The sequence below is a fragment of the Myxocyprinus asiaticus genome, chromosome 21, assembly GCF_019703515.2.
Source record: "Myxocyprinus asiaticus isolate MX2 ecotype Aquarium Trade chromosome 21, UBuf_Myxa_2, whole genome shotgun sequence".
NCBI lineage: Eukaryota > Metazoa > Chordata > Actinopteri > Cypriniformes > Catostomidae > Myxocyprinus > Myxocyprinus asiaticus.
This window is the reverse complement of record NC_059364.1, coordinates 24,537,149-24,555,808: the sequence shown is the minus strand read 5'-3', so window position 1 is coordinate 24,555,808 and position 18,660 is coordinate 24,537,149. Positions and strand designations below refer to the sequence as shown.

The 18,660-nt window shown below is 38.3% G+C and overlaps 1 protein-coding gene across 5 annotated transcripts in view; it reads right to left on the bottom strand.

Moving 5' to 3' along the window:
* Positions 1-18,660, bottom strand: part of LOC127411809 (phosphatase and actin regulator 2-like) — a 55,104-nt gene that overhangs the window by 13,262 nt on the left and 23,182 nt on the right. For 2 of the 5 annotated variants that reach the window (XM_051647603.1, XM_051647606.1), the window contains exons 2-5: positions 11,409-11,576; positions 10,945-11,019; positions 8,918-9,058; positions 118-342 (exon numbers count right to left, since the gene is read on the bottom strand). In XM_051647603.1, coding sequence (XP_051503563.1) covers positions 118-342; positions 8,918-9,058; positions 10,945-11,019; positions 11,409-11,576 — 609 coding nt within the window. Of the gene's footprint in view, positions 1-117; positions 343-8,917; positions 9,059-10,944; positions 11,020-11,408; positions 11,577-16,737; positions 16,848-17,706; positions 17,995-18,660 lie in introns of those variants that run through there. The other 3 variants (XM_051647605.1, XM_051647604.1, XM_051647607.1) reach the window with 3 other exon arrangements.

Sequence of the window (18,660 nt, the reverse complement as noted above, 5' to 3'; positions counted from 1 at the left end):
CCTGTTCTCAAACAATGGCAAATTGGGGGGGTGCGGTGGAATCTACACAGACAGGACCCCTCCATGCAGAGCATGCAAACACGATGCTTCATTCATATCACTGACACATATACTTACCATTGCCACGAGTAGTACTTCGAGTGGTTTGCTTGGGAGGAGTGGAGGAGACCTGCTTATTGGTGCTCTTGGTCACCTTTTTAGCCCCTGCTTGGCCCCCTCTCTTCACACCTGTGCCCGTTGCATCAGCGGAGAGTTTTAGGGGAGTGACCTGCTGTTTTTTAGTGGGGGCTTTTGGAGCATCTGACTTTTTGGCCTGTGGGCTGCGCTTGCTGTCAGTCCTCTCTACAGGAGCACAGAGGAGCAAAGTATCCTAAACTATTATTGACCCAAAAGAGCCTCACATAGGAAACTGGCACAATGTTCTGATTAGATCAGTAACTATATTGGCAGTATAAATAGCATTTAAGGAAGAAAAGTTTTAGGGAAAATGTAAATGATCAAATCATACTACAATTTCAACATGTGAAATGATGAATTTTCGTCACCAGTGTTAAATGTTTTGTGAAATATTAGCATTCCAACTGTAAATTCTGATTCAAAATAATTATTAAATTCTGATAAATGCACTCCTTTGTCCGCACCAGAGTATGTGAGCGGAGTGAAGCGGCAACAATTTCCCCTCCGCGCTCAAAGCATTCTTTAATCACTCCATTCCAGCTCCACTCCAGGTTGTCCACTGCCCACTCCTCGCTCCTGGATTAGAGACACCCCGCTCCATGTTCACTCCATTGCAAAATTTGCGCCTAACTACCTTTCCACTGTAAAGTTATGACAAAATTACATTCTCAGAATGTTCTACATTTTTTTTTTAAATCAAAATTAGATAAGACTATCAAAACTATATGTCTAATGCAGAGTTCACTTTTAGAAATACTAACTTTTTAATTTTTTAAAGATTTTAAATCTACCTCTGTTTGCGTTTGCTGAGCTTTTTCACCTGCAAATGTATAATGCATAAATTAGCCTACGGCACTAAAATAAATTTAGATGGCAATTGATCAAAGTCAAACTACAATATTAACATACTGATTAGTTCAGTGTTTTAGGTTGTTAAAAGTTCAACTCTATTTAATGCGGGACATAATAGCCTACAGTTAAGATTGCAATGCATTAGATTAGAATTATGATCTGATTATTCAAAATATTTAATAGGGGAGAGTGATATAGACCTATATATGTATTACTGACCTTTAGATTTTCTCTCTACATGTGAACAGATTATCATCATGTTTTCTGAACACTTCTTTTAGGATTTCATAACGAAACTTTGATCGTGTCAATCACCTCCCCACTCGTGTTCTCCTTCGCTGTCCTGTCATTCATTTTCAATACACCTCAACAGATGTAGGAATAAAGACACGAGACACGAGCATGCAGTTAACTTGAGCTTTACCCCAAGCTTACCTCAATAATAGGAAGCGTGAGCAGAATACAGAGAGCGAAAGCTAAAGTAACCTTGACGCGGGAGGTCGAATATTACCAAGTGCCGCTAGATTTAAATTTTTTTTATCACATTCTTTATGGTTATATCAGAAAATTCCATCTTTCCTTCATGCCAATAGTGTTCAACACTGCTTAACAAGTGGTGAATTATTGCATTAAGGGCCAATGTGCTCATGATGGGGCATTAGTGGAGCGCACTTGAAGTGGGAGAAAACAATGACGCTGCGATTTTTTTTAAACCTGCTCCTCACTCCAGGCAAAATCATGCCGCTCCACTCTTCGCTCCGCTCACCTAATCTGATCCACACATTTCAATATGCCAAATTGCTACGTTGCTTGGCAACCATAAACAGCCAACAGTCAGGCTTATGAACTAAATAAATTAGTTGAAGAATTGTATATTCTGATCATTTATTTTAATAAATGTAACTATGTGAACGAACTTGTCAAATGGAGAATTCTCATCACCAGTGTGATAATATTTCTTAAATGTTAAAGGTGCTGTAAGCGGTTTTAGCCATTCTAGAATTTCCACAAGAAGAGCTGTTTGATTAGCCACACCCCCTTTTTCCAAAAGCCTGCACTCAAAGATACCAAATGAGCTTTGAGACCAACACAGTGCAGAAACAGTTGTCAAAAACAACAGCAGCAAAATAGCGCCCTCAATTGACAAATGTTATTAGCAACATGGCATAAAAATGGAATTAAGCCTCAATAATTCGCTGCAAATACAATACTATGAGAACGTGCAAAATGATTAAAAAAGGCAGAAAGCGTCCCGCAGACACATTTTTGTTTGCGGTTTACAGAGTCTAGTGCTGTCAAAGAGACCGGCAAGATTTTTTTTTTTTTTTTTTTTTGCATAACTTTCCATCAAATAAAAAAATAGTTTACAACACCTTTAAGTATTCTGACTGGAGGATTTAAATAATCTAAATCCTAATTGCTCAAAGCCATTGTACAACCTGAAAAGCACACACCTGAGACTGCACATAGGCTCAAGATGGTGCCGAGTATGGCTGCTGCGTTGCGAGCTCCGACTCAATGTTGCAGGTTTTTGTTTGTTTTGTCTAAAATTATGTTTTTTGTCTTGGATGTTGTCTGCCTACTGTCTATGATAGACAAACACTTTTGGACATTGGTTCTGCAATAGCACACCGAAAACCGGACTTTAAATACCTCAATGCCGACCCGCTGTTTACAAACATGACAGCGGAGCCCTTTGTCTGGGCAGCCCGAGAGCCGGCATCCTCATCAGACTAAGATGTCGTGCAAATCGACCCCCGCTACCCAGTATTCTACCGGCAAATGTTCAGTCTCTGGACAACAAGCTCTGCGAGCTGAGAGCGCAGATGTCTTTCCAACGAGAGACAAGGGACTGCTGCATTATCTGCCTTACAGAAACTTGGATGTCTGCGGAGATTCCAGACTCAGCCATCAAACCCGTGGAGTTCTCCGTGCACCGAGCGGACAGAGCGAAATACCTCTCAGGTAAAAACAGAGGTGGTGGTGTATGTTTTATGTTCAACAAATCCTGGTGTGATCAGAGGAATGTACATTTTATCAAGTCTTTCTGCTCTCCTGATCTGGAATTTCTCATGCTTCTGTATCGACCATTCTGGCTACCGAGGGAATTCACAGCGTTCATTATCACTGCTGTGTACATCCCGCCACAAGCCGACACGGGTACTCAAGGAATTGTATGGGAGTATAAGCAAGCAGGAAACTGCGCACCCTGTGGCTGCGTTCATTGTGACTGGGGACCTTAACAAAGCCAACTTCAAGTCAATAGCACCGAAATATTACCAACAAATCAGTTTCAACACATGAGGGGAGCGAGTTTTGGACCATTGCTACTCTCCCTTCCGGGATGGCTACAAATCCCTCCCCTGCCCACCATTTGGCAAATCGGACCACTCTTCCATTCTGCTTCTGCCTGCTTACAATGATGGCAATGGAAGCACCCGCCCTCAGAACGATCCAGTGCTGGTCGGACCAATCAGAATCTATGCTACAAGATGCGGACTGGGAGATGTCCCGGTCCGCCTCTGATGATGACATCGAGGTATATGCTGATAGTGTAACATGTTTCATCAGGAAGTGCATAGAGGATGTTGAACCGACCAAAACAATACGGATCTACCCTAACCAGAAACCATGGATTAATAGCGATGTTCGTACGGCACTTAATGCGCGGACCTCCGCTTTTAATTCTGGGAACACGGAGGAGCATAAACAAGCCAGTTATGCCTTCCGCAAAACTATCAGAGCAGCCAAATGCCAGTACAGGGACAAGATTGAAGGACAGTTCAACACCACTGACTCTAGAAGCATGTGGCAGGGAATTAATATCATCACGGACTTCAAAGGGAATAAAGAACACCGCTGCCTCTCTCCCGGATGAGCTAAATAATATTTATGCTCGTTTCGAGGGAAATAACACCGCCCTCGCGGAGAGGGCTCTCGCGGCCGAAGCTACAGAGGTTAGTTCACTCTCCGTCTCTGTAGCGGATGTATCTCGATCCTTCCGACGGGTGAATATCCAAGCCACAGGTCCAGACGGCTTTCCGGGCCGCGTAATCAGAGCATGCGCGAACCAACTGGCTGGTGTTTTTACGGACATTTTCAACCTTTCCCTCTTTTTGTCTGTAGTCCCCACATGCTTTAAAACGTCCACCATTGTGCCTGTACCAAACCATTCCAAAATCGCTTGCTTAAATGACTGGCGTCCTGTTGCTCTGACCCCCATCTTCAGCAAATGCTTTGAGAGACTAATCAGAGATTACATCTGCTCTGTGCTGCCCACCTCACTGGACTCACTGCAGTTTGCATATCGCAACAAATCGCTCCACTGATGATGCCATTGCATCTACACTACACACTGCTCTCTCCCACCTGGAAAAAAGGAATACACATGTGAGAATGCTGTTTATAGACTACAGCTCAGCATTCAACACCATAGTGCCCTCCAAGCTTGATGAGAAACTCCGGGCTCAGGGCTTAAACAGCTCGCTGTTCTCAGCCCACTCCTGTACTCCCTTTACACACATGACTGTGTGGCAACACATAGTTCCAATGCCATCATTCAGTTTGCTGATGATACGACGGTGGTAGGTCTGATCACTGACAATGATGAAACAGCCTACAGAGAGGAGATGCACACTCTGACACACTGGTGTCAAGAGCACAACCTCTCCCTCAACATCAGCAAGACCAAAGAGCTTGTGGTGGACTTCAGGAGAAAAGAGAGAGAACACAGCCCCATCACCATCAATGGAGCACTGGTGGAGAGAGTCAGCAGCTTCAAGTTTCTTGGTGTCTACATCACAGAGGAACTCACATGGTCCGTCCACACTGAGGCCATTGTGAAGAAGGCTCACCTGCGCCTCTTCTTCCTGAGATAGCTGAGGAAGTTTGGAATGAACCACCACATCCTCACACGATTCTACACCAGCACTGTAGAAAGCATCTTGACTGCCTGCAACACTGCCTGGTATGGCAACAGCATCGCCCTCAACCGCAAAGCCCTGCAAAGGGTGGTGCAAAATGCCAGACACATCATCAGAGGTGAGCCTCCCTCCCTCCAGGACATATATACCAGGCGGTGTGTGAAAAAAGCTCTGAGGATCATCAGAGACTCCAGCCACCCAAGCCATGGGCTACTCTCACTGCTACCATCAGGCATGCTACCATCAGGCAGGCGGTATCGCAGCATCAGGTCCCGCACCAGCCGACTCCATGACAGCTTCTTCCCCCAAGAAGCAATCAGACTTTTGAACTCTTGATCTCTCACAATCAAAATACATCTGCACTGCATCTTAATCTTACACTGGACTGTCATAAATTATATTCTCTCTTAACAACACACTAGCAACTGACTATCAACCGACAGCCTGAATGTCAATACAGCACAATACAACCTACTGTATATTTTATATATACTATTTTTATTGTATACTGTGTACTCTATATTGTATGTGTATTCTATATTGTGTGTATTGTATACTGTACATTGCATATTATTATTTGTATATTGTGTTGTGTGTAATTATGTATATATTAGATATGTAAATTGTGTTGTGAAAATCTGATGTCTGTTGTAAACTGATATATGTCTCATCACTGTCGTGACTGCTATGTTGCTCAGAACTGCACCCAAGACTTTCACCCACTGTTGCACTTGTGTATATGGTTGTGACAATAAAGGGATTTGATTTGATTGACATTCTATATTATTGCGACCAGCTGCTACATTGCTTGGTAACATAATTGTAATAAATTTAACTGAAATAAAATTAGCTAACATTGTGTCTTTTATCATATTGCTACGGACACCATTTTATAAAAGCAATAAGCCACACAAGGTTGTGGATTACAGTTATATATTAGAGTAGCACCCTTTGCCTATGGTAAAAACTTTAACCACTGCAACGGCCTTGAGCAGTTTATTGCTTTAGTGAACCTAGTCCCCTGTCCTCTCTAAGATTAGTCCTAATGAAGAATGAAGCATATTCACTAGCGAGAGGGAACAAAGAGGGGTGAAGTGGTGGAAACAATTAAAGAATTGTTGAAGAACAACATTAAAGGGGCAGAAATGATCAAAATAAAGTGTTGATAATTTCTCCCACAATTCATGACTCCACTGCCGAAAAAATTAAAAATAATATGTAATTCTAAACTGGACATTACCAACATTACCCATCACCTGGGTAGATGGTTTTCAATTCCGAGTAAGTCATGTTATTATGACAAATGGTTTTAATATTACATCAAACCATATCTGCTGGGCTATCAAGCACATTAGCCAATCATGGCATCCCACTACCACCTGAGAGGCTCAGACAACCAAGAGACCTTCCTTAAAGATAAACAGCACAGTAAACCAACAGCACACTGGAAATAATCTACACAGGAACCAGCAAAAAACCAACAAATAACTTAATTTGTGCTGTTTATTAAAGACTTCACAACATCCTGAGAAGGACGACATTTGCTTCAAGACTACACAGTTTATACAGTATGTCCCTTAAAGCAGTTCACCCTATATAATCACTGACCACCTTCATCCATCCATTTTGTTATATTTGCCCCATCAACATTTAGTTTACTAATGTATGGCCACTTTGATATGTATATTATATGATAAGAATGGTATGATTTGTAGAAATATAGCATTTTGTTTTAAAGGAATAGTTCACCCAAAAGCATTATTTTTTTTTCCAGTGATGCAGAATTTTGTGAATATTTTTTACATGGCTCTTGCTACATAAAGTATAGTCAAGCTCCGAAAAGGCCAAAAAAAACCAAACAAAAACCAAAAAAACAACCCATTAACACACCATAACCTTAGTCAATGCAACTTTGTGTGACGACAGACTGAAATTTAAGATGTTGTAGCGGGATCTGTTTAATCGGACTCTACGCAAGGTAGAAAACTAATTGTTGGGCACCAGATAGGTTAAACCTATCAATTAAAAAAAATTCAGACTAACTAAAAATACACCTGCTAAACAAACCTGAAAAAGCAAACATGAAATAAATCACTCTTCACAGAATCAATCTCAGTCAAAAAATGTATTAACAGAAAATGTCATACACCCAGCACCAAAGAAATTCAGGTTTGAGAGGCCAAGTTACTACAAAGTCCATTAAGTCAATTTTTAAGCCCCATAGTAAACATCAAACAAGTCCATCAGTAAATTCAGCTCAAGACAAATGTTTAATTTGAACCCAAAAGCAAAAAAAATAAAAAATAAAATACTGGCCAGAGATCAAACCATAAATATTCAAAATGTAAATTCATAAAAGTTTTCAGATTTTTCCTTTTTGAAAATTGTTTAGTGGGTGTTTATGGATTGTTGGAGGGACAGAGGGATTGGAGTTGATTGAAAAGGTAGTTTGAGCAGTATGGGGGAAGCAGGTGAAAACTCATCTTCAAACAAACAGCAAGCCCACACTCTCATCGAAGGGACATAATTCTCCACAAAATCCAAGAAGCAACTGGCAGATAAAGAAGGTAAAACAATCAAACCCGCTCCAAAAGAGGTGATTTTGGAGTTGTAATCCACTGTAGTGACATTCAATCTGGTATTGAGTGTCTAGGGTTTGGTGTTCACACTCTCTTTGTTCCTCACCATGCCATTGACAGCTTCCTGTTGGGCCTACTTCCTGTTTATATCTTAATGGGCCAGTGTAAAAAAGAAACAGCAAAATCTGCTTCAAGGTGACAGTATGTATTTATATCAGCCTGTCACAATGTTATTCACTGATAATCTTCTCCTCTGCCGAAGCTTGCGTCTAGCCGCATCTAGCCCATATTAAAGTCTAGATTCAAAAAATGGCCCATTGATGCCAAAACACAGTAGCGGCTTGTGATCACAGATAGATATGATATAGATGGGGCAGAACTTTTTTTCGTACATTTTTTTTTTACACTATCAGCTCGTTCAACTCATTTTTCAAACATAAATGCGCTGACACAATATGTGGTGTTCTTGCATTATTCCACCACAAGGCGGCTACATAAGAACGATTTATCTTAAAATGTTGACTTGCTGATCAAAATCTAAATCAAAATATTCTTTTATAGTGTTAAGTGTTGTTAAAGAACATCATGGAGGAGAGGGAGAGAAATTGAACTATCTACATGCCATTTACCCGTTTCCACAGTACTAAATCACAATCAGAATCAGAATGAGCTTTCTAAAACACTCAAACACTGTGTAACGGAGCTTTCAGCTACTTTATGACTTAAAAATAGGATATAAACTTATACTAGGTCTGCATTTAAATACATATGTCAGCATTTTGAACACATTTACGGGCAAACAAATGACATTACTGGCAGCCTAAGTATGGATTTATGTTTTCCAGTGAATTAATATTTAGGCGGGGCTCTGCCCTACCTGCCCATATAGACGAGCTGCGCCTGCCAAAACAGCATTCGTTCTTGCATGTCATAATCGAACATGACGCATAATTTTTTTTAAATCTGGACTCAAACAAACACATGCGAACTTCAGCACAATTATATCTTATAGCTTCAGAAGACTTAAAAAAACCACGTGGACTACTTCTATGCTAATTTTATGTCCTTTTTGGATTTTGACAGCCATGGTCACAATGGACTATCATTGCAAGGCAAAAGCTGTAAAGATTCTTCAACAATATCTTGAAAAAAAGACTTATTATAACAAAGTATCACAGGGTCAATCTGTAGCTCTCCAATTAAGCAGAGTAATGTTACTCATGGGTGGCTTAAGCTTATATGATCAAAAGGGGCCAAATGATAGATTAGTCATAAGATTAGACTTCACATTTTATCTTACAATTGAGTGGTTCACCATCTTTATATTGTTTTGGATGAATAAAACAGAAAACTCATCTCCAAAAAAAAAAAGCCCAAAAACATTACCTTCTGGATCTTCTGCAACAGCTGCCAACTCTGCCTTCTCTTCAGGGACCTTGTCTGGTGCCTCAATGTCAACTTTAACCTTTTCAGTACCTCCTCTAGGCACGGCATGACCATTCAAGGTCTCTGTACTCAAAGGATCATCTAAAGATAGGAAAACATGGCTCAGTTATCATGAAACTTTTTACCAAATATGAACCAGAGTGCATGTTTAATATTTTAAAAAGACTGCCAAAATTAATACACTTGGTAGATGCTTTTATCCAAAGTGACTTACGGTGCATTAAAGCTATCAAATAGCATTTTAGCATTTTATTAGTACATGTGTTCTTTGATAATTTACCCTGTGACTTTGGTGTTGCTAGTGCCATGCTTTTCCCACTGAGCAATGCTATTCAACATGAGTCTTGGCATTGTAAAACTCCTTCCACATTGAAATAGCTTGCTAGTTCAAAAGCAGAGCAAATTTTGTTTGCATTCACATTTTTTATGCAGAGCAAATTACATAAAGTGCTTTAACTTCACATGTAAGATTGAGGGCTCAATAGATGTAAACATGCAATTCATTAAGTTTTCTCCTGAAAAGAAGAGCTAATTATAAAAATGCAAAAATAAGCAAATTCCATTTTTCTCATGACTAATCCAAGTACTCTTTATGCCTGAAAATTTGCAGGGATTCTGTTATTCTCACATGTATGGAAAGTTAATTTAACCATTTGGATGTGTGTAGAGAATAGCTTTGATTATACTGAGAACATAAATGAAGTTATTCAATGAAAAATAAAAAAAATAAAAATTTCACAAAATTCTTGGGCAGCAGAACAAATGGACAATCTTTACTAGTAGAAGATTCCTGCTGTTCTCATTTGCTTATTCAGTGGTACCTGTGGCTATGGACAGTTAAAAAAAGGCTAATGAATTTGTCTTTACTGGGTGGTGGTAAGATTGTGTCTATTAACCCACTGGCACTCTCTATAAAGTAGAGACATGCTAAGTTCTCCAATAATCAGTGTGCCATTGAGCAAAGCATTAAAACTTGGGTTGTTGTCCTGGGAACTGTCACTATAGGGACATGTACTATAAGCCGCTTTGGATAAAAACTGTCTGTTTGCTAACAAAGAACCTAATAACCTACTATTTAAACAAAACCTACATTGAACAAACTGAGAAGACTTCTGTAGTATGACTTCTGGTTTTATATTAAAGGAATAGTTCACCCAAAAATGAAAGTTCAGTTACCATTTACAAATGCGTATGACTTCTATTTCTTCCGTGGAACACAAAATTTGAATATTGTTTTTATTTTAAAGAATATCCTATTCACTTTTTCCATATAGTGAAAGTGAATGGGGACTCAGGCTGTCAAGCTCCAAAATGACACAAAAAAATGTAACTCATATGACTTTTGTTGTATATTCCAGGCATTCTAAAGCCATACGAAAGCTTTGTGTGAGGAATAGACCAAAATTTAGGTAATTATTACTGATAATCTGCCTCTACGCTGTAGCTCTCAAATCAAATATGGTGCCATAAGTCGCATCACATCAGTTTTTTCATTAGTGACAACTGGTCATGTTGCATTGACATCACAACATCAATAATGTCAAACCTGACCTGTGTGATGCCATATTTAAGTGGATTCAAACAGCAAAAGGCATGATTTCCAATGAATAATGACTTTTAAAAGACTGTTCCTTAAACAAAGCTATTGTCTGGCTTCAAAAGACCTGGAAGTATGAACTACTTGAATGATACTTTAATAGTTCTTTTTTAACTATATCAAAGCTCAACAGCCCAAGTCTCCATTTACTTTCATTATATGGAAAAGAGTGGCCAATATATTCCTCAACATTACTCCTTTTATGTTCCTCGAAATCAAGTCTGGGTCTGGAACATGAGGAACAACAAATGTTCATTTTTGGATGAACTATCCCTTTTGCACCATAGAACAATAGCTCAAGGGATGTATGGATGCTCTGGCCATACAATATATACTCAAGTCTCAGTACCACATTTATTAAGATTCTCACCTTGGTCTGGTATAAGGACACCTTTCCTTATGAGCTCTTCTCGAGTTTGTCTGGTGGATATTTTCCTCTCCAAAACTATAGAGATGAAAGGTACAGAGTATGTCAAGATATTATTATATCAAGATATTACTGTATACAGCCACTGGTGGTTCTCAAGAGTTCAATGAAATTGCATGCAGCTGACAGCTGTAATCTTTTGTGTGCAATAACATTTTATGATCCATGTGTACCATATCCATCCCACATGGTATTTTATCACCAACTGAATACCATGCTGGAAGATGCAAAAACTTTCACAATAGAGCTGCAAGAAAGAGGTTAGTGCTAAAATTATTATATTATGAACATACACAATTTAATGTGTTGCCCAAAGCATTAAAAGACACGAAAACACCTATTAATAAATGGGAATGTGCCAGTGGCGTACCACAAATCTTGCTTTCACAAATGCTATTGGGATATACCTTTGGAGAGGTCCTGGAACTTATCACTGGTCCTTTTCTTCCTCCATTTCCAAGGTTTAAAGATCTTGCCCAGAGTCGAGAGTTTCCCCTTTCCTTTGAGCTGAGGAGACTGCGAGCTTCCAACCACCACATCACAGTTGGCCAGAGATGATTTTTCCAGTCCCTCCACTAAAAGTGATCACAGGAATGAAAAAAGAGGAATGAATAAAAAGGAATCAAAGGAATCAAAAAGTTTTTATAATAGGAAATATTTCAGTGTGAATGAATGCTTCTGTCTACAGTGAACACCTGACATAAAAGAACCAAGGGAAACACTTCACAGGCCCTGTGTTATTTCCTGTGTTAACATATTTCTTACCGAAACAGAAAGTTGGGGCAGGACATAATGAAGGGCTTGTTCCTTTTTTAAGTAACAAATAGCCTTTAGTTTACATCACAGCCATTAATCATAATTTGCTACTTGCTAGTTGGTGGCAAGTGGTATTAGGGACGGAAGGACATTCTCATTTTAGAGAGCATTTGATTGGACAAAAATCTGTGTAGTGCAAGATGAGTCATCAATATTTTTTATCCATTTCCATGCAAAAGAAATACTGTAATTTTAAATGAGTATATCTACTAAAAGTTAATTTTAGCATATAGATGGCCTGAAAGCTAATATTCATGGACTAATTGTCACAAAACTCTTTTTGTGGGGTCTTTATGGGACTCATGCAAACAGGCGGAGGTTCACGATAAACTCAAATATATACGAGTATATATATAAAATATATAAACGAGGATTTTAGTGGACGCAAAACATTCAGTTTCACTTTAATTTAATCATCGTGTAATGGAAAATGTTATGTGTCGTTGTGGGTTCATACAAAAAGTGTTAATTGACCCACTTACTCTATTTCTAAAGAGATGATAGAATGGAGAAACACAGAATCTCAAAGGTCTTTCTTCATGTGAAATAAGGGCTTGTAGGTTTAATCGGAGATCCTTAAAGTAACTTGTGAATGTGAAGAATTTTGGATAGAAATATTTTACTATTGTATAATTTAATATAAATATATATGTAGTAATAATATAATATAATATAATAAAAAGCTATTCTGGTTGGCTGAATTCCAACAACAACATTGTAAATGTAAAATAGACCAAGACTAAAGTTGACCAAAAAGAGAGACAGATATTTTAAGTATTTTTAATATTTTGACATTTAAAAATAAAATTTATTGGCATTCATAAGTTTTAAAAAATGACTTAAGGTTTATGAAGCACACATACAACTATGACAAAAGCATGACAATTTGTATGACAATTAATCATCAATCGTGAAAGCCCAAAAATGGACAATTAATCGTCATAACCATGAGAGCTCCAAAACAGACAATTAATCATCATAATTGTAATTAGCTGTTTGAAAATTAATCAGACAAATTTCATATCGCCCTGTGCCGCCCCCCACAAGATGCCACCCCAAGCGGTTGCCCATGTCACCAATGCCTAAATCCGCCCCTGCCTGTTTTATCATCAATGTCTTTAAACCTCAGCACATTAAACAAGCTATTGGAATTGTTTTGAAGCAAGTACTGAATACAAAAGCTAATTATAGCACATTCACAAAAAAAAACAAAAAACAAAAGTAACATATTCCATTTTATCTAAACAGTGCCACAACTTTCAGAAAAAAAAAAAAAAAAAAAATTCTCTCTCTTTGTTTTGTTCAAAATGTTCTAATTTGGAATCCAAGTCAAATCTGAAGTTAAATGCTTGCGAGTCTTACTTGAGTCCAAAAATTACTTTTTTTGCAACTTGTCTTAGACTCGAGTTTTCATCTCTGGGCAAAACTTTCTGCAACACTTAAGCACAACACATCCTGAAAAGTCTCAGTGACCCACATTCCCTCCTCCAAATGTTTACCAGCAAACAGGACACACCTCAATAAAGCTGGATGTTTTCACACAGAAATGTGTGAGGCCCTAACACGAAGCTTGTCTTTCACACTTCACTGAGGAATTTCATTAGTGGCCATGTGCAACAGGAATATGCCAGACAGCATGTCCATGGACATTTTACCACCACCATGAGAATGCCAAAGAGCTTCTTCACTAACCAATTCTCCCTAAGGAACCACTGACCCCAGATTTCATTGGCCTGTCAACAGCCATTTGGCCTCTGATTGGATTGTTAAAAGATTCTGATACCTCCATAACTCACAGTAATGAGTACAGTCCCTGAGATCAAGCCTCAGAGGATCAAGTAGCCTACATTTAAAGGGTCACAAAACCCCCCTAGTTGAGCCCCAAGTTTTCACACCTCGGACTGAAAAACGACTCTCAAATGGGGTGGGAAAATATGTTAATATGTTGGGGGGGGGGGGGGGTGAAGTGCTACTTTCAAAAAAATACAAACAGAGATGGCAGAACCTCACATTATGAGTGAAGATGAAGAGTTTGGGATTGCATATTAACAGTGTGAAGAGGTAAAGCGATAGAACAGTTGCAAATCTGCAAAAAGATTTGGTTATTTTGTTCAAACTTTTGAGAATGAAGTGAGAACAGCACTCAGAGCAAACATTACCATCAAAACCAGCACTGCTTTAAGACTTTAAAATAATTCATAGATATTTATCCTTACAAGACCGCACTGGTCCGGTTATGGACTGTGGTCCATTTTGTGGAGTGATTTACATCTGATCATTGTGTTTAGTGTTAAAGTCCACCTTCCTGTCTGTTTCCCGAGTGCTGTTGAAGTCTCACGCCTGCCCTGAAAAGCTGTTACATCCATGAGTTTGAATTCTCCGCTGTGGCTGAAATTCCAGCTCATGCATGAGGCAGTGCTGTGATTGGACGGAAGCGTTCATTATCATTACAGAAACTCTCAGAATCGTGATGTACATGTGTGCTGTCTTATCAATCATAACTGAAGTTTATGCATATCCCTCATTTTTGTGAAGTTGCTTCAACTTTCATTTTGAAACCAGAAGAACGAAATGGCTCAATAAAACGAAAAAATAAACATAAGGAGTGCTATCATTGTTTTCAATGATGTGCAACCTGTACATATCGGTTTACATCTCAAAATATTTGTTTTGGGTTTTCAAGACCCTTTAAAACAAAGAGGGAACTGGTTCACAACTGAACAAGGATCATTCATCTGAAGGGCACAGATGCACCGTTGTGGATTCTGCAGGGTAGAGCTACATTATTAACTTACTTTAAAGATGCCAGTTTGCATGGATTGTAATAAACAATAATATGTACACTCACTTAGCACTTTATTAGGAATACTATGGTCCTAATAAAATGCCAGATGTGGTCTTCTGCTGTTGTAGCACATCTGCCTCAAGGTTCAACGTGTTGTACATTCTGAGATGCTATTCTGCTCACTACAATTGTACAGAGTGTTCATCCGAGTTACCGTAGCCTTTCTGTCAGCTCGATCATGTCTGGCCATTCTCCGTTGACCTATCTCATCAACAAGGTGTTTCCATCTGCAGAACTGCCCATCACTGGATGTTTTTTGTTTTTGGCACCATTCTGAGTAAACTCTAGACTTTTGTACATGAAAATCCCAGGAGATCAGCAGTTACAGAAATACTCAAACCAGCCCGTCTGGCACCAACAATCATGCCATGGTCGAAATCACTGAGATTTTTTTCCCCATTCTGATGGCTGATGTGAACATTAACTGAAGCTCCTGACCCGTATCTGAATGCTTTTATGCACTGCACTGCTGCCACACGATTGGCTGATAAGATAATCGCATGAATAAGAAAGTGTACAGGTGTTCCTTAGTGTGTACAGACTTTCAGTGACTGAATTGCTCATATCATCAATTAAAAGGGGAGGGCACTGAAAATGCTTGAAACAATAAAATGTACTTACAGTGGCCCTAAATGTATTTGGACACTTAAATCACACTTAGAAAAGTATGAATCGTTTAATTACATAAAATATCAAACCAAGTGGCATCTACAAACAAAGGATGCTATACCTTTTTTATTTTTATTTTACAAAAAGTGGTCAGTTTTAGAAGATGTATGACATCAGTTGCCCTCAAGTTCACACTGTTGTCCAAAATAGTAACCAGAGGTGCATTAAATTAAATCAGATCCATGCTTGCAACCAGGAAGTGTCCAAATACTTTTAGTCTGAATTTTGAACAGTAGTATGAATCTCATGTGGACATTATGTAGTACATTACTTTTGTGTGTGTACAATAATATAATGACTGAATGGCTCACTTCCTCTGTTAAAAGGGGAGAACACTGAAATATTTGAAACGTAACAGATAATCATGATTCAGTGAAAACAAAAGGCAGTAGTTATTTAAACAATAAGCCTCTAAAGGAGGCATGTGAGACTTAACTGTTAAAAAGCTCAGTGGAGTCATATTTCAGTGCTGCTCATACCAACATTTTTGACTGCATATTTCTTATAGAACAATCATTCATTTCACTTGCCTTACGGTTCTAAAAAATAAACACAGAGCGGCTATGAAGAGTGATCAGGGTTAAGTGTGATGCTGCAAAAAAGATACTTTGACTTCTAAACATCAGTTGAGAATCATTCTAATTGCTGTATTACTTACTCTTAGAACTTAATCTCCGACTTGAAGCGATTGCAACCTGTTTTTTGGCATCAGGTAAATGCTTTGTTCAAGGCTATATCAACTAAATCTGGGTTTGTATTAACATGAGCTAGCAGCATTTCAGACTTATAATCCTGCCTCTGTTCCTCATATTGCCAAGAAAAAAAAAAAAAAACAATAGACCAATTTCAGTGAACACTTTGTTCCCCTATTGACAGAACGGAAACGCTTATGCTCATAATGGTCTGCAATGGACTCTCCTACAAAATGATCAGAAAAAAATAGTACCATGCCTAACCAAAGTGAGTATCAAATTATTTCTAAATAAAGTTAATTCTGTGCTAATTGACTACATTTTTGCTTTGTCATATTACACAAAGATTATTAATTTCCTTAAGATATTAAAGTGTATTTTTTGTTGTTCACATTTCATTTCGGTGACTTTCCGCATCAAATACTCTAATACATATTGGACCAAATTAAAAATATGTAAATTATGACATGGTATCAGTTACATGCTTGTTCATTCAAACACACACTGATTCTTTCCTTGGAGACCTGGTAAACTAAAAGGTCACGGATGTTTTTACATCACAGCACTTGGGCTATAATGGAAATTGTGGGGAAATTAATGTAGTGGTAGATCTCGTGATTAAACAGTTGGTGCAGGAAGAAGCATAAGATTACAATTTCAATGCACTGTGTACTTGTTTGAAATGAGTTTGAACTTGATTGTAGCTTAACACACCTTTTGTGTTGTATTTGCTTAAAAAACAGCTTGGAATCAGCATTCTTCATTATCACCCGATGAGCTGAACATCCTCTTGAATTGAAACCAGAACCAGTCTGTGAATCCAACTGTTTTGATGCAGGTTTTGATAATGGATCAAAAACACTACACACTTTGACTTGACAGTAATTAGGAAGTAAATTATACATAATAGTTAGTTGACACAAACAATGCAACAGTATCCTCTATCATATTACGACAAAGTCTACAACAAAAGAACAGAATGAAACAATCATTTCCTGAGTACATGTGCCAACACATATTTATGTTTCTTCGTCCTCTTCAAAGTAGAAATTAACTTAATTAACAGTAAACAAAAATGCTTCAATTCAAAACAATAGATGCGCTTTTCAAAACGAGATTGACAGTCTTAATCTTTCGAGAAAAATGCCCTCTTATTGACTGTACACTGTACATGGCCGTTCAGACCGAACGCCTTATTGCGCTAAAAAAAAAAAAAAAAAAAAAGGAAAAAATATAGACGCAGCTCAAGGAATATCACAGAACGAAAGTGTCTCGAAACACGTTCTTAAAGGTTAGCGTTCTTTATAACCTGACACGCCGTCTAAAAAACGCGAGTAGCTGAAACAACAGCTGACGCGACGCAAGAGTCAAAGACGTCCGTCTAGCGAATGTTTACATAGGAAAACAATTGATAAACAGCGCGTTCGGAGAGGACGGCCCTCTAACGCTGGCTTTTAGACAACTTTTTTTGCTTATAATGGCATCGTTCTAGTTTGTCGCGTCGTTTGCCGTGTAGAAAAAGTTGAAAGCCAATGTACAAACGTCAAGATATTATTATGAAAACATATAGACGACTAATACGGACTTAACAACCCCATACGTCCGCTCCCTGAGCGTCTAATGAGATAGCGGACCGTGGGTGAGTAAAAAGCAACCCACTGAACAAGCCCTTCAGACACTTACCGCTCGTTCTCTTCTGAGACAAGCTGGAGACAGATGTCTGACCCATGCCTCTCTTCAATGGGCCGCTAAGCAAAAATCATACGACGCCCCAAGAACTTCTGTAACACGATTGCCCACATGATCGACATACAAGAAGAGTCATTTCACTTCTCCAAATCTGAGATGTGCTTCTCAAAAGAGCTTTGCCATACTTTGTTAACGCATAAGAAACGCAGGCATGCTCTAATACTCCGAATTGAAATGCCAGTCATTCCTTTTTTGCAGATTGTAACAGTCAGAGGTCATAAGGAGGAAGTTTCAAGCCCCTCCTTGCTACAGCCCTTCTTAAAGCTTGGAAATGTATGTTCGTAAAAAAAAGTTGTGGCCAAAAGTGACCTCATGCTAAAATAACGTATTGCGAGTGTTCATGCTATTTTTGGCCTGCTTTCTAGTGTAGAAGGCAGCATCTTTTTTTCTTTTTCAAATGAAACCTAGTTTATGAAATGGTTTGTTGATAATTGTCTATAAAAAAAAGTAGGCTCCCTGATTTTGAAACCCTTCCTCTAAGTAGTGTTTATAGTGTAAATATTTAGGTTAAAAGTAAAGATCGTCCATAATTGATAGATTCAATACATTATAATTTGCATAAAGATTATATATATATATATATATATATATATATATATATATATATATATATATATATATATATATATATCACATACATACATACATCTGTTTTATTTAAATTAGGCCTACATTCTTTTTACTTTTGAGCTACAGTGTTCTCTGGAACCAATAATTTACTTATTTTATTTTAGTTAAAAAGTACACACTAACAACCTATGGTTCCCTTTCTACTTTACATTGCATGAGAATAAAGTATGCTGTTCAGTTCAGGCAGGTTTTACATTGCCAAATAGCTTGGCACTACTATAATACTTAAGTTTGCTGTGAGGGCATTGCTTTGCTTCC